At 45.2% G+C, this 25,312-nt stretch overlaps 3 protein-coding genes across 8 annotated transcripts in view; 1 reads left to right on the top strand and 2 right to left on the bottom strand.

Annotated features, from left to right (window-relative positions):
• Positions 1-25,312, bottom strand: part of LOC123287442 (GTPase IMAP family member 1-like) — a 221,816-nt gene that overhangs the window by 148,238 nt on the left and 48,266 nt on the right. The gene's annotated exons all lie outside the window — the stretch shown is intronic.
• Positions 1,757-19,751, bottom strand: LOC123286477 (GTPase IMAP family member 7-like). Of its 5 annotated transcripts, XM_070515903.1 has the most exons (3): positions 8,423-8,548; positions 5,430-5,730; positions 1,757-3,227 (listed from the first exon to the last, which is right to left on the bottom strand). In XM_070515903.1, exon 3 carries the CDS (start codon positions 3,174-3,176, stop codon positions 2,328-2,330), a length of 849 nt encoding a protein of 282 aa, XP_070372004.1. In that variant the 5' UTR covers positions 3,177-3,227; positions 5,430-5,730; positions 8,423-8,548; the 3' UTR covers positions 1,757-2,327. The 5 variants fall into 5 exon arrangements, with proteins under 5 accessions (XP_070372004.1, XP_070372007.1, XP_070372009.1 ...); XM_070515906.1 differs by lacking the exons at positions 5,430-5,730; positions 8,423-8,548 and adding an exon at positions 19,612-19,751; XM_070515908.1 differs by lacking the exons at positions 5,430-5,730; positions 8,423-8,548 and adding an exon at positions 10,127-10,314.
• On the top strand, positions 18,936-23,574 carry LOC123285143 (GTPase IMAP family member 1-like). 2 transcript variants are annotated; one of them, XM_044768601.2, is made up of 3 exons: positions 18,936-19,177; positions 21,476-21,523; positions 22,471-23,574. In XM_044768601.2, the coding sequence occupies exons 2-3, from the start codon at positions 21,481-21,483 to the stop codon at positions 23,367-23,369; spliced, it is 942 nt and encodes a 313-aa protein (XP_044624536.2). In that variant the 5' UTR covers positions 18,936-19,177; positions 21,476-21,480; the 3' UTR covers positions 23,370-23,574. The 2 variants fall into 2 exon arrangements, with proteins under 2 accessions (XP_044624536.2, XP_044625042.2); XM_044769107.2 differs by lacking the exon at positions 18,936-19,177 and adding an exon at positions 20,845-20,981.

The raw sequence follows: 25,312 nt of genomic DNA, 5'->3' as shown, positions 1-25,312 counted from the left end.
GGATTGTTAAGATAATTGAGTGGGCAATATTTCATTCGTCAAGCAAAGAGACAATGTTGATATGATTTTTTGATTTACTCATTTCTCCTCTGGGTATGTCTTACCTTCTGAACTAGAATAGAAGATCAGGAGAAAAGACATCAACTCTCTTGAATTGATCTTCAATAGGCCCTAACACAGGCCCCGACACACACAAGTTAGTTGAGTTAATAATGCTTCTGGAGGTCTCTGAGGGAAAATATCTTTTAAATGGTTCTTAAATGAAGAGTGTAAGGACTGTGCATGCATACTCTGCTCTCTAGAGATGATTCTGCACTGATGTGTCACTCACCAGAAACGACCTTTAAACAGGAGAATTGCGTTATGGCAAATAGCAGTTGGGTCAGCCGTGTTACTTCACATATATTATGAATGTGTTTTCTCACCACAGTTATTTCCTTCCACGTTGTCTTGACTCCATTCACAACATTTGTAATGACCTTAGAATGAGCAGGTATTTGGGACCTTATTTCTCCCGACTTACTCTCTGATCCTTGTCTCCCTAAAATCCACTGATGCAGTAAATACTCTTGGTCATGTTCACAGACCAAATAAAAGACAACTGGAGAAATTCCACCAATTTGAATTTGGCTTATCTGCAATCACTATAAATGACATAAAGTCATCCCTCTAACTTTGCAGTTTCTCAATTATTTTAGCAAGACCGAAGCTTTCATCTGCTCACTGCCAATGTCACAGTTTGTGAGGGTAAACTTAGACATTTCAGCTGTCAGGAGAGATTTTTCTGGTGGAAGAAAACACTAGAGAGAATTTTTTAAAAACAAAGATCAGGGAATACTCTGAAAGAGAAAAAGAAGTGGGCATCATAAGATTGATCCATCCGGATTCTAGCAGGAGAGATGGCCCGCTCTAATTTGGGACCTGGAGGAACAGCTAGTGAAGCGGCTTCCTACAAGCTGTGGAACGGGGTTTGGAAACAACCAGGGGGAGTGCTGGTAGCAGTGAGGAGATCACATCCTAACCCTAAGAGGTGAATGAAAACTTGAGCTAAGAAGGAGAGTTGGGTGGAGAGGCCACCAGGGCAGGAGCTGTGACCTTGGACTACGGGTTGCAGCTAGTCAGTGATGACCCTACAGGGAGAGAGGCAGGAGAACAAACACCCTGACCTTGTTTGTCTGCCCCCAAGAGACCCCCCTGCCTGGACTTCCCATTGGCAGAAGCCAAGCAGAAGGCAGAAAGCAAGAGATCCACTGGTGGAGTCCACAGAGATCCCCTCCTAGGGAAAGAGCTAGAGTGAAGAAGGGTGAAGAGTGGGTCTGCAGAGGAAAATGGAAAGTATTTTGCACAGAAGAGAGTTTTAAGTCATAGTCAGGGACAGCTGAAGTTAGGAGGGTGCCTGACAAAGAAAAGAGAGAAAAACAATAAGAGGACCTGTCAACCTCCAGAGCCCCAAGAACCACAGGACAATCTTGCCAGAGAAGCCTGATGCTTCACTAACAAAGTATTCACAGACGTGGACTGAAATAACACACATGACCAGTGGTGCTAAAACTTAACTTATGCAGGATTTCTTTTTTGAACTTTCCTAAATTGACTCTTTGAACTCTAGTGATGGGTCATTGCCTGATTATGCCAATTTTGTAACTTCTTAAGTTTCTTGGCACTGTGAGGGGGGACAGGTGGGAGTGGTAGGGAATGAGCTGTGAAGATGTTTAATTCTGGTTAGCTACTGCCGCATAACAAACCGTCCCACAACTTAGTGGTTTAAAACAGCAAGAATCCTTTATTTTTCTCATGAATCTGCCATTTGGGCAGGACTCAGTGAGAGTGGCTCATCTTTGCTCTTTGCACCTTCCTCAGAGGTGGCTCAGTTGGCAGCTGGACAATCCACTTTTGTGTTGCCTCACTTGCGAGGCTGGCAGATGAAAGATCAGCCAGGGAAGTGGGCCCGTGGCTTGAAATCCTTGTATGTGGGCCTACTGATGGGCAACTTGAGCTCCCTCACAACATGGTGGCCAAGTTCCAAAGGCAAGCATGACAAGAGAGCAATGCGTCAATTTCCCTCTTGAACCTGAGCAGTCATATGGTGTTGCTCCAACTATCCACTATTTATCAAAGCAGTCACAAAGTCTGTCCAATTTCAGAGTAAGGGGCACAGATCCCATAACTCAATGGAAGGAGTACCAACATCAGATAGAAGAAGAATAAGTAGGATAGAAGATACTGGCATAGCCATCTTTGGAATATATAAACACCATAGTAACAAATCAGAGTAAATTAAGAAAAAAATGAAATTTACATTGCTTCCAAAACACATGCCATATTTATTAAAACATATTCAAAATCCCATCTAAGACACCTTGGAATAGACTCCTCTTAGTTGCTTGACTTATATTTCTTATTTGTTCATCATATTTCAGCTTTAGTAATTCAATTTTTTCCTCTATTTCTCGCAGTTTATCAGCATATTCCTTGTTTACTAGTTCAATTTCATGGTTTAATTCATCAGTGTAGATTTTCTCCAAGACCTCTGCCTGTCGTTTCAGCCTGTGCTCTGTGTCCTTGTATATGGCATCTGAAAAGTAAGTCCCTCTGTTCTTCTGCACCATGTTCTCTATCAGCTCCACCAGCTCCTGCACTTGAGCTTCCTTCTCGGCTTCGTCTGCTTTGTTGTTGAAGGCACAGCAGCGGTCCCCACACTGCTGGACCATGCTTCTCAGCTTCACATCTGCCTCTGCTATAAAGTCGCTTAGGCTCTGACCCTCAAAACCATCTTTGCCAGTGAACAAGATGATCATGTGCTTCATGGCTGCCTTCCCAAAGACAGCCTTGATCAATGCGATGGTATTCTGCTCTTCCTGTGTGTAGCGGCCCAGCCTCAGAACCATGACGATGGCGTGAGGCCCAGGGCAGGAAAAGAGGACACACCGGCTGATTTCCCTACAGGTGTTCTCCAGCTTCTCCTTGGTGTCAAAGAGCCCTGGGGTGTCAACAACAAGAAGGTCCCTCCCTTTCCATTCCCGGGATGCTTTTTGACACTCCTTGGTAACAGCGTGAGGAGCAATTCGAGAATCAAACACGTTTTTCCCAAGGATGGTGTTTGCTGTCGCACTTTTCCCACTTCCAGTTTTCCCTACCAGAACAATCCTCAGAGTGTTGTCCTGAGCAGCAGCCATGTTCAGAGGATCTGGGACTTAGGGACCCACAAGACCTGGAGGTTAGGAAGGCTGAGAAGAAGAGAAAAAAGGTTCAATTTCAGTAAATAGGAACCATTCCCAACTCTCTTTTCTTTCTTCTCCTCCCTGAAAATTTGTAATAGTCTATTATCCATATTTATCCCAGTAGAGAGAGAAAGATGAAACAGTTCAACTACTATGGAAGACAAATAGAGAAAGGAGTTAAGGAGTTTCCCCACAAAAAAATACCAGGTCCAGATAGATGGCTTCACAGGGGAACTCATTTAAACCTTTAAAGATCTGATCATCTTGATGCTACATAAAATATTCCTGATCATATAAAGAGAATGAAAACTTTCAATTATTTTCATGAAGCAAGGGTGATATTGACCCCAAAGGCTAAAAAAGATTTCACCAATAAATAAAGCTACAGACATGGTTCCTTTGTGAATTTTGATACAAACATCCTAAATATATTATTGGACACTAAAAAGTAATACACCATGATTAAGTGTGATTTATTCAGAAATATTAGGGTGGTTCAATATGAGAAAAATTGATTCTTACAACGCATCTCCTTAACAGATCAAGAAGAAAATTAGCTAGATGCAGAAAAGAAATTTAACCAAATTCAACACTGATTGATGTTTAAAGCATTTCATTAAATTGGAATTAATAGATGTTTTTAATATGATTTTATATAAATATAAATTTTAAAAATTATGCCATTACTTTTTTTCTGCAGCTAAAATAGTTGATTATAAAGTACAGTTGGATGAAGAATAAAGAAAATTAGCTGGGCAACCAAGAAAAACAAGAACCATGAAGGAAGACTAGTTCTACCAGAGAGTAAAACATTCTGGTTTGTATAATTAAAGCAGTATGATGTCGGTGCATGCGAAGAGAGACAGAACAGGAAAACAAAATCAGAAAATTCACAAATAGACCAAATTGATCATAGTATATTCACTCATATTCAATTCGATTATATTATGCTACATCTATATTCAATAAGGCAACATCTCACACCAATGGGAAAAAAGATGGACTAATAAGCAACACCGGGATAACTACATAACCGGACAGAAAAAATGAAACTGCATCCGTTTCCTCATGCCATTCAAATTCCAAGTAGATCAGAACTGAAAGGTAAGACACAAATCCCTATAAATAATAGAAGAAACACGGATGAATTCTTTGTAACCTGAGGGCAGGGGAAATAGTGCTAGGATTTGAAACAGAGGAAGGAAAAAGACTCATAAATTTGATTACGTAAAAATCTAAACGACAATGTGAGGCAAAAATTGCCACAGACAAATTGAAAAACAAATGTCAAACTAGCGGAAAAAATTCCAACGTAAATCCAAGAGGGTTAATTCCCGTATTAGACAAAGAAAATCGAAAAGGAGAGAAACAAAAGACCAACAACTTGATAGAAAATGAAGCAAGAGATATGAATAAACAGTTCAAAGAAAAAAAGAAACATAAATGTCCCTTGAATATATAAAAAGATATTCACATTCCTTCAAAATAGAGAAAAATAAGTCAAAATGTAGAAAAAACAAAATAAATAAGTTAGAATTACCCTGAGACACTACTTCTCACCTACAGCTTTGTCAGAAATCCAGAAGTCGGCTGGCACAATCTGTTGGTAAAGGTACAGGGGAAGCGGGTGCTCTCCCACACGGCCAGAGGGAGTGGAAAGGCAGCCCCGACTACAGAGGAGAAGTTAGCAGCATCTTGCAAAAGTCCATCTGCATTTACCCTTTGACCAGAAGTCCCAATTTTAGGATTTATTCCAAAGCTACACTGACAAAAATACAGACAAACATTATGCACAAGGCTATTCACTGCACCACTATTTGTAATAGCAAAAGACCAAAACCCTATCAAAGGCCCATCATTAGGGCACTGGTTGAATAGACCTAGGTATTCACACAGTGAAGTACAATGCAACTGTGAAAAGGAGTGAGCACTATCTCTATAAACCAGTATAGAGAGGTCTCCAGGATGTATCATCAAGCAAAAAAAGCCAAGTGAAGAAAGTGATGTACAGTTTACCACCGCTTCTCTAAAGGGAGGAATACGAACTACACATATAAAATATAAGATGTATATTTTCAAATATAGGAGAAAGCAACGCCAGGATAATCTGAAAACCTTGTTGTTAGTGCCATGGAGTCAATTCTGCCTCCTGGCGAACCTGTGGACAGCAGAGCAGAACTCTGCCCGGTCTTTCGGTGCCACCCTCACCTTCCAGCACTACATCAGACAATGCTCCACGGCGATTCTCAGGGTTTTCATGGCTAGTTTTTTCAGAATTAGGTGGCCCGGTGCTTCTTCTCAGTCTGTCTTAGTCTGGAAGCTCTGCTGAAACCTGTCCGCCACGGGTGACTCTGCTGCTATTTGACATGCCAGTGGCACAGCTTTCAGCATCACAGCAACATGCAGCTGCCACAGTGTGACACCAACAGACAGTGGTGTGGCTCCCTGACCAAGAAATGAACCCGCCGAATCTTTACCACTAGAGCGCCGGGGCTGGCTAATCTGAAAACTAAACAAAGTGTTACTTACATGAGTGGGAGGAACAGGGGGAGGAACCGGGATAAAAGATGAAAACTAGACTTTTTGGATATATTCAGATTTGCTACATTTGATCTTGAATCCACGTGAATAGTTTACATAATTATACAACAAAAATTACATTTAAAAAATACCAGTAAAAATTAAAAGCAAATGAAACGAATGAACCTAACTGTGTGTGTGTAGTAGATGAGACACAGAAAGAATTGGTCCAAGAGACTTGAAAATGCAGTAATCTCATTGTCCATCCCTAGTGGGAAATACCTTAAGGCCAAAAAAACCCTGCATAAATTGCATAATTTGCAATTTATAATCATTGCATTATATAATAATTTGCAAAAATCATAAATTGTTTTAAGGAATCCGATCCTTAGTTGTCTGTGTGTGTGTGTATCTAGTTTTGAAGTCCATTGTAAAGGCATAAAAATAACAATGAGCCCAGTAGCAACAAGTACCCTTAGTGCCCAGATTGTGGTCTTCAAATGCCATTTCCCACCAACAAAAAATTAAGGCTCTTAGAAGGAAGAACTGATTCTGGGTCTGGGCCAGGAAATGTACAAGCTGACCCTAGACCACCTTGTCATACTAGAAAGCCAGGACGCTACCAAAAATTCTGGGATCTTACCAAAGAGACTCAAGAGCCAACTTGAAGAGGCTCCCACTGGACAAAGATGAGACCATTTGAGCGTCAATAAGAATAATAATTCCAAAGGATTGAAATATATCAAATGTGTTGAAATCTAGGAGTTCCTAACAGTTCCACCTTCGGAAAAGAAGTCACTTGCTCTCCTTGGAGTCTGCCAGGAGAGCATCTAATCATTCTGAACATTGACAAAAAGGGAAAGAATCAAGCACTTCTCTTGTCTTCCTTATAACAACTGTACCTCGTGGAAATGAAAGGATTGCCAAGGGGAAGTTTCTTTTTATAGGATTATTCTATCTAATAAATGAAGAAAGAAAGATGGAATATCCTTATTTGTGACCCTTAATGAAACAAATTTACTCCAGGCAGTCATCACTGTCTGCTAACATCACAGAAGGAGAGACAACAGGACATCACGCGTCTTCTGATGGAAATTCACAGCTGCACCTCTGAAGCGGTCCCACCAAAACACCAGTCAAACCTGAATCTGATTAAGCCTCTCCCTAAATATAAATTCACACAAAACACTAGAACTCGAAGAGCATGGTAAATGACATCTTGAGGATGTAATCGACAAAAAGTACACTGTCCAAGTCTGTTAGACAAAAAACTTCCCCTTTCTTAAAAAAAGATATTTTAGAGAAAGAAACAAGGAAGGTGAAAACCTAATATTAAGCTAAACTTAAGAAATATTGAACAGTTGCAAGTTATGGACCTTATTTACATCTGACATCAAACAATTTTAAAAATTATGAGACAATCAGAGGAGTCTGAATATAATCAGTAATATTTTTTAAAATTCTAGTTGCTTTCTGAAGTCTGATCATGGTAATATTTTTGACACAGCCCTTATCTTTCAGACAGACATATTCAAATATTTACTGATAGAGTGACGTCATGTCTGATATTTACTTGAAAATGATCTGAGGAGGATAGAGAGTGCTGAGTAATAGAGGAAACAAAACTGCATCAATTGATAATGGTTCAATCTTGGTATAGGCACAGGAAAGTTCCTTATATTATTCTCCTTATCTTCGAATAAGTTAAAACTTTTCCGTAATGAAAAACTTAACCCGTGTGCAGTATAACTACTCCCGAACACACACTGTATACTAAGCACCATGAAAAATATGTTTCGCACATTATCTCATTTACTCCCAAAATATGATCTGCAACGAAACTAATTTTATTATTCTAATTTTTTAAGTGAGGAAGTAGATGTGGCTCAAAAATACTGAGAAGCTTGCCCAAGGGCACGGTGCTAAAGGTTGTGGGCAGAGGGGGATCCAGCTCAAAGTCTGTCCGACCACACCGCGCTCGCTCTTAACCACTGCACACTACGGCCTCTTCTGGGTTCCTCCTCAGGAGCACGGCTCTAAATTTCAGTCTGCATCAGGACAGAGAGAGATCAGGGCAGAGCAGGGAAGACAGTCCACGCTCTTTCCAGAAGCGAGAACTGGCAGCAAGGCTGTAATTAGGCAGGAACGAGGAGGGCGTCACATATATTGTTTCCTTAGCATAGCTGATCCTCTCCTCTCCTCACCTCATCTCTTACACTGCTGGGGACACAGCTTCTCTCTGTTAACTGCTGGAAAGGATTCAGCAAACCGAATTCCAAATTTCCTCTGCCGTTAGTGACCTGTGTAACTCCTGGAGAGTCACCACACTCTGGGATTCTGCTTCTTTTTCAGTAAAAAGAGGGATTTAGACTAGGTGGTCTCTAAATTGCTCTAAGACCTGCCCTGGGGACACTAACTTCCTAGTCAGGGAAGAGGATGGGTTATCAGGCAGCACTCATGTCCATCACAGGAGCAACTGGATGGAAGGAGCCCTACGCAGCACAAGTTTGTCCCGTTACATAGGAGATGGACAGATGCCGTCTCCTCACTCCCCACCCTACCCTCCACCACCACATCTCTCCCACCAGTCTCAGACCAGAATCCACCCCCCAGGCAGTGCCCTGGATCCTACTGCCCCTCACAGCTCTATGCTCAGGGGGCCTCTTCTCAGCCAGGCTCACCTTCTTTTGAATGAGTTGAGTTCTCAAGTCCTCTCCAAAGAAGCTCTTTGAAATGGTGCTTTTGCTTTAACTTTGGGGAAAAAGCCTTTGCACCTCTGAAACCTCTGAGTGAGGAAACTCAGATTGGGTGGAGCCAGTGAAGGAACTCTCTGCCTTTAAAGAGACAGAAATATTGCCTCATGATTTGGTGGGTGCTTCAGTGTTCGCAAGTTGAAAGCTTTTTCTCCACGTGCCTGCTAGTGCACCAGAATTTCCAAAGCTACATTCGCTGTTTTGGGTTATAGTGGTGGAGCCAAAGGGACCTTGTTAAATGACCCACATCTGGCCCAGGAAGCCAGGCACAAGGTCTGCTCATCTTCCCTGGGTGGGGTGGGAGACTGCAGGGTGATTTGGGGAAGAAAGAACTCAGATATGTGGCTTGGTGTTTCCAAGTTTAGAGCCTGGGGATGCTTCCCAGTGACCCGATAATGTGGGTTTTTACTATAGTCTTTCAGGAAGGTCTCATGTTACTCTTTCAGAAGTTAACAGCACTCAGAAACTAAGCCAAAGGGTCTAAGCCATTGGGAACCAAGAGAAAAAGAGGAAGACGAGGCCTGGAAAACATCTTCCAGTGAGCACATGGGTTTAACCTACTAACTACAACTAGGCCTGGGAAGACAGAGATCGGGGCATTTCACCTTCCAACTGCGTACACTGCTCCTTGAGCACCTGTTAGAGGTTGCATTGTCTCCCCCAAAGATGGGGTCAAGTCCTAACCACTGGTACCTGAGACTGTGACTTCATAGGGTCTTTGCAAGTAATCCATTTAAGATGAGGTCACTAAGGGGGGGGCCCTAATCCAATGACTGTATCAATATGAAAGGAGGGAAATTTGGACACAGACGCACAGAGGGGAACAACAGGTGACAACAGAGGCAGAGATTGGAGTGACACATCTACAGGCCAAAGAAGGCCCAGGGTGGCCAGCAGCCTCCAGAAGCTTGGAGGAGGCAAAGGAGAATCCTCCCAGAGGCGTCAGAGACAGCGCGGCCCCAACAGCAGCTCGGTGTTGGACTTCTACCTTCCAACTCTGAGACGACCGATCTCTGCTGATGTAAGCCACCCAGTTCGTGCCCATTTGTGACAACAGCCCATGGAAACTAACTTAGGTTTTGGTACAGGAAGTGGGGTGCTGCATTAAAAAATACCTAAAATGTGGAAGTGGTTTTGAAATTGGGTAATGGACAGAAACTGGAAGAATTTTGAGGTGCCGGATAGAAAAGTCCTAGATTGCCTTGAAGAGACTATTGGTGGACAAGCGAACATTAAAGGTACTTCTGGTCAGATCTCAGATCCAAGAGAGGAACACGCTATCAGGCACTGGAGGAAAGGTGATACTTGCTATAAAGTGGCCGAGAAGTCGGTTGAATTACGCTCTACCACTGGGTGGAAAGCCTAACTCGTAGGCAAAGAACTTGAATATTTAGCTGAGGAGGTGTCCGAGCAGAGTGTGGACGGTGCAGCCTGGGTTCTCTTGGCGGCTTACGGGAAAATGCATGAGGACAGAGAGTGGAGTGACGCACCGACAAGGGGAGGAATGCGAAGGATTGCCAGCAACCACCAGAAGCTGTGAAGATGCAAGGAAGGGTCCTCCCCTGGAGCCTTCAGAGAGAGCAAGGCTCTGCAACACTCTGATTTGGGACTCCCGGAACTAACAGACAATACCTTTCTGTTGTGTTAAGCCACACGGTGTGCAGGGATCTGTCACGGCAGCCCTGGGAATCTAATGCACCACCTTCTCCTTCCTACACCTCTTCTTCTGCCTGCGGTTCGTTCCATCCTCTTAACAACTCAAAGATTTCCCCTTCTGCATTGCGCAGTCTGAGCGGTGCAACCTTACGAGCACACCTTCTCCCTCAGTCCCACCCACACGTCAGGCCCAGATGACCATGGAATCTCAGGGAGGAGAGACGCTGGCTTCCTCAGAGAATTTAGCTTTAAAATTCTCAGGGGAGTTTAGTTTTTGTCAACAATTTATTCAACACCAAAACCAAAACAAAAAACCATTTCTTTTAAAGAGGGACAGAGGGACTCAAGTCCTGAGAGTGCAGTTGAGGCCTCCTGACTCATGAGGGGCACAGGCAGACTCCCGGATTGGCTGCACTGAGGGGTTATCAGACCACGTCCATCTCCCAGCACGGCCCAGTCCCACCAGCAAGAGCCAAGCTCACGCTCTTCCAGGATACCAAACTCACACAAAAGAAGGGTTTTATCTAAAAGAAAAGGGGGAGGGGGTCATCGGCCCTTCAAAATAAGACAAAACAAGCTCTGATGAGTCTAAATATCCAGAAGCCTTCCTCCTAGGTTACACTGGCTGCACAGGATTACTACCCTGTCTGAGTAGTTCAACCTCACTTGGGGTCCCTCTGTTCCCCCAATGGCGCCTGTATTGTTTCATGAGCTTCAGTACTGGAGTCGCAAAACAGCCCAGCAGCACTGGGCATCTCCCTCTAATATAAGCCGCGCACTCAGGGAGAAAGCATGTGGGTCTGATTCTGCCACTAGCAAGACCTATGGCTTTCAGTGAAAAAACTCATGAGCCCTCTGAGCCACAGTATCTCTACAGATGCGAAGATGGGGCGGTGTTGCATTGTCTCAGACTGATGCCTGCTGTGGAACTGTGTCAGACAATAACATTCGGGCTTTGTCCAATGAGAACAAGTCCCCAGACTCTCCCAGTGGCACGATCACGAGCCCAGCTCCGCTCACTCATGCTACTTCTCAGACGTCGGGTGGTTATAGTTACAAACCTCCAGCAGCAGCACAGACAGCAATTGTCCTCAAAGGGAGACCACAAGAGCTGGGGCTCTTGGCTTAAGTGGTCTGGTGAGAGGGAGCAATATGAGCACAGGCCCCTCTCCCAGGGCGTTTGAGTCCCTAGGGTCATCAGGGAAACGTATAGTTACAGACAGTGACAGAGTCAACGTCATTTACGCTTTGGCACCAACAGCCAAGAAAGCAAGAACAAAGAATCAGGCATTTTCCCCACAGCTTCCTGCTGCTCTCAACACACCCACGGCTCCCTTCCTCACTCGGCTACCAGACTTTTTAGTCCCATCCCTCCAAAGCCCACAAGATTTGCCTGCATATCCCTGAACTCTTAGCCATTCCATGACCCTAGTGGAAGAAGAAGAGGCTGCCTAGGAGGAGAGGAATCGGGGAAAAGATTCAGAGGCCGCCACGACCACCCAACAGTGCTCAGTAACTTCCCTTCTTTCTGGGAGTTGCAATTTGGTCTGCACAATTTCTGCTATGATCTTCATTTTTTCCTTTTGGTTTCAATCTGACATCTTTTGTTGCTTCACTCCAATCCTTGCATTAAGAGAGTGTTCTTAAGTGCTTTAGTGCTCGTGATAAATTCTATAAATAAAATTTAACAAGGAGTAAAGAGAACAATTGTAATGCATATCTCAGCATATCACATTGTTTTTCTCATAATCCCCTATATTTTCAAGAAATGAGCAACCCGATGATGTTTTGTAAATTCACTTGTGCACAGAAAAACAGGCATCCTGCCTCAGCCACAGCCACTTCCTGCCTCTCCTCCCCTGACTCTGTCTTATTCTGCACAGAGAGCTGTGGTCAAAGCACAGGCTGGAAAGGCTGGGTCGCAGGGCCATGTCCCCTTGTTTGTACCTGCTGCAGCATTCAGAAGGAATGAGGGTAGAAAGACTGGGCCAAGGAGAAATCACACCGTGGAGGTCACTCCAAACTGTGCTCAGGCTCCTTTTCGGACCCTCCTCAGGCTGCTGCTGCCTAAGGATGAAGTGGCAGAGTTTTCCTGTGAGCCTCCAAACCCACCCAGGGCCTCGTTCAGAGCAGGCACAACAGCAGGCACTTTGACTCTGACATGAGCTCAGCAAAAGAAGCTCTGCTCTAAACTGGAATAGGTGCATATGCAGGTTGTCATGTTCCAAAATTCTAACAATGAAGTTCTCAAAGCCTCAAGAGCCAACTAGCAGCTGAGCAGCCTCATTCCTTTTGACTATTGTTTATCATGAAGAAGCATAACTTGAAAATTGTATTTAAATGACTCATCTCTAAGCTGTGAAAGACAATTAATGATTATTTAGAAATATAAGGAGGCACCAACATTTCTCGTATCCCCTGCATGTATAACATATTTGCATTTAGTGGAAAACCAAGGACTCCAGATAAAGATAGCAATCTGGAAGAGAATGGCAGCTGCCTCCTAGGTTCCCATTTTGCAGTATTTCATTCAATTGCAATAAAGAACCACAAGAAGGGAAAACTAAACTATAGAAAATCCACGTACTCAGCAGGAAGAAAGCAGAGAGGAGCTAGCAATGTGGCCAAAGTTTAATCTACAACTACTGACATGGTTTCCACTTCCAGAAAGGACCATGAAGAATCCTGCAGACATTGCTAGTGGAATAACCAGAACAGGTGAAAATTATTCTTCTAAAATTTAAACTCTCTAAAAGTTGTCTGAAGGCCATAGAGCAAATGAAGAAATATTTATTTTTTTAAAACCTGATAAATCTTAGTAAGAACAGTGAGACTCTGTGTGGTACTTGAGCCATGACCTAATTCCTCCTTCCCCAACCCATCCTCAGCTCAGCCTGAAGGAAACTCCACTCTGGGCAGGTGTGGGCAAGAAGACGGGGCTCCCTCTCCCTTTAGCTGCTCATCAAGAGCATCCTACAGATAGGGGCAGACTGGAAGCAGTGACCATCCCCTCCAGCTATGAATTGCAGAGAGGGGACTCCTGGTAAGTGCCGCCAACAGCACCCTACTGCTCCTCTGTTCACAGGGCAGGGGCTCTGTCCCAGGCACAACAGGCTAAAAATACTGGGACCCCAACTGCCCACACTGCAGCTCCCTCACATGATGGAGGTTCCATGCAGGGAGAGGCAAGTTGAGAAGAACAGAGACTACTGTCTTCTGCTCTGGGCCCAGAGCTCTGGCTCAGAGATTCTGTTTAGAATGAAAAGAAGTCGATAACAACAGAGAACTCCTCAGCTCTCCCCAAAGGAAATAACTTTATTTTAAACAGAGTGTGGGAAGTTCAAGTCAAGGGTACTCTTGAAAACAATGAAGATTTTCATGGTAAGCAATTTAGAGGAGTCTGAGAGCCACAGGAGAAACCACAGGGCAGCAAGTTTGCCAGAGAGAACCAGGAAGAGAGACAGATAAGAACAGTCCCTCCAGGGTCAGAGAAAACCTGAAAGACTGACCACGAAAACTACCCCTGCAGAGGAAGCAAAATTTAATCAGATCAGATGGTGGAGCAATTTATGCCCAAGGTCATTGTCAAAAACAAGAGAGCAATCAGGGGGTAATTAGCAAGCCTAACAGCCAGGTGTAAAACCAACAGAGACACACAGGTTAACAGAGAGAGCAGGAAGGAGACAGTCAGAGAGAGCACTGCTTAAACTGCTCTCACTCCAGGTGACTGTGTGCAGGCTCCAGGCTGCACCCTCTGAGGACAACACCAGAGGCTTCACGCCGCAGGGGAAACAGACCTCACTGGAAGAGTCCAGCCCAGTCACCAGGCAAATACGCAAACAGCATCACATCGAGCCCTAGAAAAGCAGAAGGTGAATCAGTACCCAGAATTGCTACACTGTATTCCTTAAAATGCCCAGCTTTTAATGAAAACTATAAGAGACAGAAACAGGAAAGTGTAATCTGTCACCAGAAAAAACACAAGCAACAGAAGCTGCCTGTGAGATGGCCCAGATATTGGATTTAAAGATGGGGCTTCAAAGCAGCAATTATACACGTTTAAAGAACTGAAGGAAAGCACACTTAAATAAAAGAAGTTACAATGACACTATCGCATCAAATAGAGAATATCAAGAAAGACATAGAGGGCCAGCCCTGGTGGCCTAGTGATTAAGTTCGGTGCTCTCCGCTTAGGCAGCCCAGGTTCGGCTCCTGGGCACAGACCTGCACCACTCGTCCGTCAGCAGCCACTCTGTGACAGCAGCTCACGTACAAAACAGAGGAAGACTGGCAACAGATGTTAGCTCAGGGCAAATCTGCCTCAGCAAAAAGAGGAAAATTGGCAACAGATGTTAGCTCAGGGTGAACCTTCCTCGGCCAAAAAAAAAGAAAAAGAAAGAGATACAAATCTTTTTTTAAATGAACAAAATAGAAATGATGGAGGTGAAAAGTATAATTGAAAATGAAAAATTTACTAGAGGGGCTCTAATGGCAGATTTGAACCAGCAGAAGAAAGAATCAATGAATCTGAAGATATAACAATTATAAACATATATGAACTTAACAACTGAGCCCTGAAACACATGAAGCAAAAAATAACAGAAGGGAAATAGACAATTCAACAATAATAGTTGTAGACTTCAACACCCCACTTTGAATAATGCGTAGAGCAACTAATCAGAAGGTCAACAAAGATGTAGAAGATGTGACCACAACACTATAAATCCACTAGGTCTAACACCAGAACGCTCCACCCAACAACGGCACAATATACGTTCTTTTCAAGCGCACAAGGAACATTCTCCTAAAGAGACTGTGAGGCCATGAAATAAGCCTCAATAAATTTAAGAGGCTTGAAATCATACATAGTATGCTCACCAGCCAAAAGGGAGTGCAATTAGAAATGAACAATAGAAAACAAATTGGGAAATTCAGTAACATGTGGATATTGAACAACACAATCCAAAATAACCAGTGAGTCAAAGAAGAAATCAAAAGGGGGAACTATAAATACCTTGAGATGAATGTAAATTAAGAAACAACATAGCAAAACTTAAGTGGTGTAGCTAAAGCAATGCTTAGAGGAAAGTTTACAGCTGGAAATATCTATACTAAACAAAATCAGGTAACTTAGATGAAATGGACAAATTCATAAACTACCAAAACTGACTCAAGAAGGAATATAAAATCTGAATAGACCTGTAACACATAAACAGATTCAATTACAAACAAAAAAATTACCTACAAAGAAAAACCCAGACCCAGATGGCTTCACTGGTGAATTCTATTGAACATTTAAGAAGAATTAACATCAATCCTTCACAAACTCTTCCAAAAAATACAAGAGGAGGAATACTTCCCAACTCATTCTATGATGCCAGTATTATCCTGATACCAAACCAGAAAAAGACAGCACAATAAAAGAAAACTACAGATCAGTATCTCTTACGAACATAGATGCAAAAACCCTCAACAAAATACTAGCAAAGAGAATCTAGCAATATAAAAAGGAATATACACCATAAGCAACTGAAGTTTATCCCAGGAATGCAATATTGGCTTAATGTCCAAAAATCAATTAATGTAATAAACCATATGAATAAAATAAATGAGAAAAAAATGATCATCTCAATAGACCCAGAAAAAGCATTTGACAAAATTGAATAGCCTTTCATAATAAAAACACTCAACAAACTAGGAAGAGAAAGAAACTTCTAAAACCTGGTACAGGGCATCTATGAAAATCCCACGACTAGTACTACACTTAATGATGAAAGACTGAAAGCTTTCCTGCTAAAATCAAGAATAAGACAAGGATATCTGATCCTGTCACTTAATTTCATCTTTGTACAGGAGGTTCTAACTAGGGCAATTAGACAAGAAAAGACACTGTTCAAACACAAGATGGAGAGGGATGCAAGGATGGTTCAACATCCACAAACCAATCAATGTGATACACCACATTAACAAAATGAAGGATAAAAATTGCCTGATGATCTCAACAGACACAGAAAAAGCATCTGACAAAATTCAACATCCATTCACAATAAATACTCTCAACAAACTGAGTAAAAAGGGAACACACCTGAACATAATAAAGGTCCTATATGACAAGCCCATAGCTAACATCATTCTCAACAGTGAAAAGCTGAAAGCTTTTCCTCTAAGATCAAGAAAAATACAAGGATGCCCACTCTTTCCACTTTTATTCAACATAGTACTAGAAGTCCCAGCCAGAGTAATTAGGCAAGAAAAAGAAATAAAAGGCATCCAAATCAGAAAGGAAGAAGTAAAATTGTCTCTATTTGCAGATGACATGATTTTATATATAGAAAATCCTAAAGACTCCACCAAAAAGCTGTGAGAACTAATAAGCAAATTCAGCAAAGCTGCAGGATACAGAATCAATATACAAAAATCAGTTGTGTCTCTATACACTAGTAATGACTCATCAGGAAGAGAAATTAAGAAAACAATCCCATTACAATAGCATCGCAAAGGATAAAATACCTAGGAATAAATTTAAGCAAGGAGGTAAAAGAGCTGTACATTGAAAACTATAAGACATTGATGAAAGAAACTGAAGGCAACACAAAGAAATGGAAAGATATTCTGTACTCACAGATTGGAAGAATTAATATCGTGAAAATGTCCATACTACACAAAGTGATCTACAGATTCAACGCAATCCCTATGAAAATTCCAATGGCATTTTTCACAAAAATAGAAAAAACAACCCCCAAATTTGTATGGAAACACAAAAGGTCCAGAATAGCCAAAGCAGTCTTAAAAAAAAGAAAAAAGCTGGAGGCATCACACTTCCTAATTTCAAACTATATTACAAAACTATACTAATCAAAATAGCAATGGTATTCACATAAAAAAAAGACAAACAGATCAACAGAACAGAACAGAGACCCCAGAAATAAACCCATGTATATATGGGCAATAAATTTATTGACAAATGAGCCAAGTATAAACACAATTGGAAATGGATAGCCTCTTCAATAAATGATGTTGGGAAAACTGGATAGCCATGTGCAAAAGAACGAAATTGGACTCCTGTCTTACACCATACACAAAAATCAACTCAATATGAATTAAGACCTGAACATACGACCAGAAACCGTAAAATTCCTATAAGGAAACACAGGTGGTAAGTTCCTTGACGTTGGTCTTGGCAATAAGTTTTTTGATGTGACACCAAAAGCAAAGGCGAAAAAAGCCAAAATAAACAAGTGGGACTACATCAAATTAAAAAGCTTCGCATAGCAAAGGAAACCATCAACAAAATGAAAAGGTAACCTATGGAATGGGAGAAACTATTTACAAATCATATGTCTGATAAGGGGTTAACATCCAAAATATACAGGGAACTCACACAACTCAATAGTAAAAAGCAAGCAATCCAATTAAAAAATGGGCAAGGGAACTGAATGGACATTTCCCAAAGATAAACAAATGGCCAAGAGATACACAAAAAGGTGCTCAACATCACCAATCATTAGAGAAATGCAAACCAAAACCACAAGGAGATATCACCTCATACCTGTTAGAGTGGGACGGATGAATGGATCAAGACGACGTGGTGTACATATACTTAATAGAACATTACTCAGCCATGCAAAAGAAGGACGTCTTGTGGTTTGCAACAACATGGATGGACCCAAAGGGCATTTGCTAAGTGAAGTAAGTCAGACAGGCAATGACAAATACTGTATGATACCATGCTTTCTTATGTGGAATTTTAAAAAGCTGAACTCATAGAAATGGAGGGTAGAATGGTAGTTACCACAGGCTGGGGGATGGAGGGAAATGGGGAGATATTTGTCAAAGAGTACAAACTTCCAGTTATAAGATGACTAAGTTCTGGAGATCTAATGGACAGCACAGTGATTACAGCTAATAATACTAGATTATATCCTTGAAAGTTGCTAAGAAAGCATAAATGTCTTCACCACCAGAAAGAAATGGTAATTACGTGACATGGTGCAGGCGCCAGCTAGTGCTACGGTGGTGATCATTTCTGCAATATGTACGTCTATCAAACCAACACACTGTACACTTTAAACTTACACAATGTTGTATGTCAATTCTATCTCAATAAAGCTGGGGGAATACAAACAAGTGGAGTTCAGTGAGAGCTGGGTAATTCACTGCAGATAATGAGCTGGCAAGAATGGGTGAAAATCAGACCCCGCCAATCAGATTCAGGTTAAGTTAATGTCCTCACTACATACAGGAGAGTCCATTCCAGAGAGTTCAAGGGAGTTAAGCACAATCACATGGCCTGTTAATGACCTAACCAGCTCCAGGACCCATTTCACCATGATCCTGTGGTGGCCTTCCCTCCACACGTTTTACTCACCTTTCTCAAGACCCTCTTGAGAGGAGAGACAGTAATTTGGGTTGGAGATGCCAACAGAGATGGACAGACTAAGCCTTGTATGAAAAATTTCCATCCTCTACCTGCTGTGCTATTTTTAACAGCTGGAAAACAGCTCTTTTTCTTTGAGAATGATGAGAGTTGCATGTGATGTTCCTGGCAGACAGGTTCACACTGGTAGCACTGTCCACACTCATGTCAAGGATTCCTGTCCTGGGGAAGGAGACCCTCAAGAGGCCATTTTACAGAAAAATAAATAAAAAGCAAAAGGGCATAGGATTATCGGTCGAAGGCCAGAAGTGACAACAGGCCTCAGAAACCTAAAACGCTCTTCCCTACTGGGAGACAAGATGTTGGTGTCACAGGACTTTCTGAAAACGTCATCATAGTCCACAGTGAGGGGGGTGGTTTCCCAGTGGAAACATCAGATACCCACCAGGGCACTGGCAAATGCTTCTGTCTCTTTAAGTCGTCACCTCGGGACCCTCCCGCCCCAAGCTTCCTGAGCTCTGAGGGCTGAGAGGCAGACTTCCTCCTGTGCTGGGAGGAAACAGCCTGCTGGCCTCACAACCAAGGGAAAGCAGTAGGTCAGAGGCTCCCGGGAGCCAGCGTCAGAGCCCTTCACCAACTCTGCAGGAAAGGTGAGCCCAAGGGCAAGGGAGCCAGCTGGGGAGGAGGACCTGTGCGGAATGCGGTGTCTGTATGTCACCCGATGAGTGAGCTACGATGAGTGAGCTACGAGGTTGAGGGGTGGCGGGGAGCAGAGCCTAGAAAGAATCACTTCACACCTCCAGGTTTTTAAGGATGTTCTGAGATTCAAATTGAGTAAGTTCCCAAGAAGTGGGACGCAGCTTCTCCAGCTCTGGAGGCACACAGTCTTATCAAATCCTCTCTCCTTCCCTCCTCCCCTAATAAATAAGGAAGGTGTTTGCTAGAACCACTACAGGGAACACAGCACACTCTAGAAGGCAGAAACACTCCCCACATGCATGTTCAGCAAGGCAAAAAATATGTTTGAGGACATACATACAAATCTAAACTCGAGCAAGTTACAAAGTGAAAATTCTGTATAAACCTGAACTGAATCCTCCTGAAACGCTCCACTTTCCTCAGCTCTGTCCACAACCGGGTCTTGCAGGAGACATCTAAGGTTACGAGTGTGGTCTTCAGTCCCTCATCCTACGTGTGCCCTTCAACACCTGCCCCCAATCTCAGCTGCCCAGGGCTCTGCAGGCTGCTGCGCGTCTTGACGTCCTCGCCTCCTCTCACCCGTGTAATGAAGGAGGTGCTGGGATAACTCATCAGAAACTCAACCGTGGACCGAACGCTTTAGAGTCACAGGAGGGGGGAACTTATTTCTCAAAAGTACAGATATGGGAACCAAAATCTCTAAGAAATCCTCATTTTAAAGAATCCCCTAGACAATTCCAAAGATAGCAGGTTCAAGAAGCACTGGACTAGGTAAACAGACTCCAACCCTCGGAGCTTTCAGATGACAGGATTCTACACGGCTGACGTTCCTCAGCAACAATATGTCTTGTGCACCCCAGGTTTCAGCTCTTAGGAACTTTGGAAGAACTGTTCAAATCCCACTCCAAACTCCGCGGGAGGTTCCAAACGTCTCCCAAGGGCTCAGTGAATTCCCTGCAGCACACTTTCTCATTTCCATCTTTGACGAGGACTGCTCACTTTGGCTAAAGTCTTGATCTTTGTTCTAATCTTGTGGCTGTTTCCTCATTTCTGCTCTGCTGTCAATTACGGCAGCTTGTTGATTTCTACACACAAACTAATCAATCACAGGAGGCCCGTGAGCTGAACTTAAGGCTTGGGGAGGTGGCAGGGCACTTACTGCAGGAACATGAGCACTTTGGACTGAGGACCAGGCAAACCTGTCCTCTTGGTCCTTTGGCCAGAGACAAGGTATTCAGCAAACCTCTGCTTTGCTTTCCCTTGTGTGGTGCCAGTGGGAGAGAACACAGTCACCTGCAGTGACCAGGTGGACGACAGGGACAGGGAGAATTAGAAACGGATGTGAGCTCAGGCAGGACTCAGACAGAACGTGGGAGAGGATGAATGGTCACAGCAGGGAAAGCACAAGGTGGGCTGGAAAGGCCCTGAAGTCTGCTCCTGGTAGAGCGGCTGATCGAGTCAGGGAGTGGCTGGAGATGAGGCTGGAGATGCAGACGGAGGAGAGACTGTGCACTGGCGTCCAGGTACCTGTGGGATCCGGCAAATGTGCTCCCTGAACGTTTATTGTATTAAATGATGGTTGAACTGGGCATCATCAGTTTACTTCGAGAAGCCTCAGATTTGGGGCAGAACATCAGGAGATGGAGGGGAGCGCCCCAGTCTCTCCAGCACACAGATCACAGTTAGACACATTGCGAGCCAAATAATCCAGCTTTCTGAGAGCAGAGTCAGAGGCTGTCCAGAGCAGCTTGCGAGGTATGTCTGTTTTCCAATTTCCACAAAACGCCAATTTTCTTCCTGTTTGTTTCCCAGGCCAACCACCCTAGGGTGTTCCCTAAGTCACTGGGCAAATTTTGGGGTTCTCAGGGTTTTCCAAAGTCTCCTCTGGCTGCTGAACCTCCTGGGAAAATTTAATATGTAAGGCTCATGTACTGATACAAAATTACCTAGGAAATTAACATCCACAGCCACCTCACTGACGCAGAGTGTCACGCTCTGCGCTCTGCTGCTGCACTTGGAGTCCCTGAAATGACAAAGCCAAGTTCTCAGCCTCACTCCAACCTCAGCCCAGGCTCTTCCCAGGTTCCTCCCTAAACTCAGATGTTCAGGGGCAGGAGGGAACCGTGGCTTCCTCACTGTGGGGTCACCAGCTCTTTCCACTTTGCCTGACACATTGTGGGGAGTTATACCTATCTGATGAATAAATGAATGAGAAACGAAAGATCAAACTGTGTTTGGGACTCTTGCAGGTAGCATGGGAGGACGGAAGATGGTAAGAGACGAAGAAAATGCCTATGGTAAGAACACATCTCGCAAGGCGTTCCTGCCCCCAGGGGTGAGCTCTGGGGGATGAGGGGCGAGCCAACTCCAGACTGACCAGAGACAAGCCCCACCTGCACGTTAGCTGGACCTCTGCCCCTGCCCTGCTGGGAGACATTAAGTTCTGTGACTAGCCTGCGCCTCCAATCCCAAAGTGGGAAATGAGGACCATGGATCTACTCGGATCTCCGCAGAGGAGGATGGAGAAGGGATCCAATCATGGACTAGAGGGAACACGATTTGCCAGGCAGAAGGTGTTAGAGAACAGGATGGAAGGTTAAACCGCTGTCTTCTTAGGCAGCAGGTTTGAGAGAGAGGAGAGGGAGGAGGGAAGGAGGAGGGAGGGAAGAAGAGAGCTTGTCTCAGCTCACCCCCCACAAACCTGTGAGAAACAATCTATTTCCATTTTTGCAGAAGACGTTTAACTCTTACAGTAAGCACCTTCACAGGTGACACAGCTGGCGGATGGCGGGGCTGTAGCTCAAACCCAGGTGTCTAGGGCTCTGGGCAGCCCTTCCACACGAGGCCTGCTGCCTTTCCTCCTGGGATGGTACCTGGGAGAGTATCGCAGAGGCCACTGAAGTCGCCAAATAAGCAACAGTTCTGAACGCTGTGGGTGACCAGAGGTCACGTCAGATGCAGCCCATGTGGCCTGGAATTGCAAAGGGGCGTCCTCTAGGGAAAAGCCCACGGGGTCTTGGAGCATCCCCAGGCGCATGTGGTGACGCCAAAGAGGAAAGACATAGACGGGTAAAGATACCCCGGAGTCCAAAAGTCTCTAACCAGATCACCTCAGTGAAGGCTGGCCTTAAAAGCAAAGGGTGAGGCACTATTGCTCCCCTTTGTTCAAAAGGCGTTCAGCAGGTCCAGGTCAGCAGGCTCAGTCGCTTCCAGGCGTGCGGCTCACGAATCATTGTCCGCGCAGGTTCCGAGGACGACCCGCAGGAGCCCAGGCTCAGGCTCATCCTGGCCGGGAGGACCGGGGCCGGCAAGAGCGCCACGGGCAACAGCATCCTGGGCCAGCGGCGCTTCCTCTCGAGGCTCAGCGCCGCGCAGGTGACCACCACCTGCGCCGTGGGCAGCTGCCGCTGGGCCGGCTGGCACCTGGACGTCATCGACACCCCGGACCTGTTCGGCGCCGAAGACCCCAGGACAGAGCCGGGCTGCGGCGAGAGGGGCCGCTGCTACCTGCTCTCGGCGCCCGGGCCGCACGCCCTGCTCCTCGTCAGCCAGCTGGGCCGCTTCACCGCGCAGGACCAGCAGGCCGCGCGCCGGCTCAAGGCCATGTTCGGCGAGGGCGCGGTGGCGCGCACGGTCCTGCTCTTCACGCACAAGGAGGACCTGGCGGGGGCCTCGCTGCAGGACTACGTGCGCTGCACCGACAACCGCGCGCTGCGGGAGCTGGTGGCCGAGTGCGGCGGCCGCGTCTGCGCCTTCGACAACCGCGCCAGCGGCGCGGAGCGGGAGGCCCAGGTGGCCGAGCTCATGGCGCTGCTGGAGCGGCTGGTGCGCGCGCACGGGGGCGCGCCCTACACCAACGACGTGTACGGCCTGGCGCGCGCCCTGGGCCGCGCGCGCCCCGAGGAGCGGCTGCGCAGGGTAGCGGAGAGCGTGGCGGCCCGCGTGCAGCGGCGGCGGGGGCGCGGGCTGCTGGCGGCGCTGTTGGGGCGCGGGAGGGCGCCTTGGAGCCGCCCGAGGCTGTTCGTGGCCGCGCTGCTGGGGGCCCTGGGCCTGCTCTGCCTGCTGCTCGCCAGGCGCCAGGCGGACGCCGCGACAGATAGCGCAGGTCTTAAAAATGCCTTCCCCTGGCGGGAGAGGAGCTGAATGCTTGGAGCTGAAGGGGGGACTTAAAACCTCCTTCCAAAGGAATCCTGCAGTTTCAGACAGAGTGTTAATGTCGCGGAAATCTGTGAACACTGCATCAATTTTGTAAAAGCTCGAAGTTCACTTGTTAAGTTTTCAAGTTTCAGTTTTGGCTAATGTATATCATTTTAAAATAAATTGGCCTAACTTTAAAATGTCCTTTAAACGTTTTAGTCTTGATGCATCTTTCCTTTCTTGAAAAATAATGAAGTGGGTGATAGTTCGTATTAGAAAATGGATTAGGCAAAAGGAAAGCAAAGGTTTTTATTTGGAGCGTTTTAAAAAGTTTAGACACGGTCTTAGTCCGTTAGGGCTGCTATTTTTAAAAAAATAATGCTGCAGACTGGGTGGCTTATAAACAACAAACTTTTTTCCCCACAGTTCCGGATTTGGAAGTCCCAGATCAAGATGGCAGCCTGGTCGGGTTCTGGTGAGACCCCTCTTTGGCGTTCCAGATGCTGGCTGGCTGTGTCCTCACATGGTGAATGGATGAGCCAGCTCTTGGGGCCTGTGGTATATGAGCACAATTCTCAATCATAAGGGATCTGCCCTCATGGCCTAATCACCTCCCAGGGGACACAAACCTTCAGACCATAACAGACATTCGAAAAGTATGGAAAACCATACTTTTCTTTTCTTTTTTGGTAAGGAAGATTGGCCCTGAGCTGACATCTGTTGCCAATCTTCTTCTTTTTTTTCCTTCCCCAAAGCCCCAGTACATAGTTGTATATCCTAGTTGTAGGTCATTCTGGTTCTTGTACGCAGACCTCCACCACAGCATGGCTTGATGACTGGTGTGTGGGTCTGCGCCTGGGATCCAAACTGGTGAACTCTGGGCCTCCCAAGTGGAGCACAGGAACTTAACCACTCAGCCCCAGTGTCGCCTCGCTTAACAGTTTTCTAGTTCTCAACATGGTAGATTCATCCCTTTATGATCCTCATGGGCTTTTAGGATCATCAATGAAGCGATATCAGGGGCATACATGTTAACGTTTACATCTGACACATCAGTTTACCTACTTGTACAATGATTTACTACCCACAAGAAAAACGTAATTATACTGAAAATAAGTTTCCTTTTTTTTTTTTTTTTTTTTTTGCACTTTTCATGGTTCTAGTCTTTCCAAAGTGAAGCAGGATTTTGAGTAATGTCTTCAGTGTGGTTATCTACCTGGATTTTTATGCAACAGAAAAAAAAAATCAAACTTCTCTGTGATAGTGGAGAAGAGAAGGAGAGGCAGGTGCCTGGGCAGAAAGTCGCAGAACACCCGAGGTTAGGCTGGTGTGGCTGTACGGTTGGTTGGGTGTTACAGAGGATGGGCCAGCCCACGAAAGTGCTGGAATGCCGCATCGTTAGAAAACCAGAGCCATCCTTAAGTTGTGTAATCAAAGGATAGGATTTGCTTATTTCTGTTTCCGAATGTGACAGACGCTTCTCTCCTCTAGTCGGGAGGTGTGGATGCGCCAGGAGGCATCTGTGGGGAAGGTAGGCAGTTGTGCGCAGGCGCCCTGGACCATGCTGGCTCCACGTGAACTAGGGGCCTACGCGAAAGCGCTTTGGGGCCACGGCTTAGGGCTGGGGGGAGGCCCGGGGTGGGCTGCGGGCTTAGGGTGGGCTGTGGTCGGGGGGGCTTGAGGGGCCTGGCGACCGTTGCAGCGCGTTAGGGTCTGTGAAGCATGGCTGGGGAAATGTTCCTTATTAATCCCCGCCTTTAGCGTCCTCAGCAGCCCTGCCGGGTTAATGCAGGGGCTCCGAGCCAGGCAGGGGTTCCTTCGACGACCCGAGGGGCAGCAGAAAGGGGCAGAGCCGGGGGGATGGCCCGTGTCCCCAGTTTGGCTCCAGAGTAACGTGTGCAGGAGCAAGTGCTGTGGGCCAAGGCGTTGCTTACCAGTGGGCTGATTTT

The sequence above is a fragment of the Equus asinus genome, chromosome 1, assembly GCF_041296235.1.
Source record: "Equus asinus isolate D_3611 breed Donkey chromosome 1, EquAss-T2T_v2, whole genome shotgun sequence".
NCBI classification, from domain to species: Eukaryota; Metazoa; Chordata; class Mammalia; order Perissodactyla; family Equidae; genus Equus; species Equus asinus.
The sequence above is the reverse complement of the archived record's forward strand: the minus strand, read 5'-3'. Positions and strand labels throughout refer to the sequence as shown.

Excerpts from the sequence above, each read along its gene's own strand:
- LOC123285143 (XM_044768601.2), top strand. The coding sequence starts at position 21,481 with ATGGGAGGACGGAAGATGGTAAGAGACGAAGAAAATGCCTATG. Across the intron at positions 21,524-22,470 it reads AGACGAAGAAAATGCCTATG|GTTCCGAGGACGACCCGCAG; the intron begins GTAAGAACACAT and ends TTGTCCGCGCAG.
- LOC123286477 (XM_070515906.1), bottom strand. The coding sequence starts at position 3,176 with ATGGCTGCTGCTCAGGACAACACTCTGAGGATTGTTCTGGTAGGGAAA.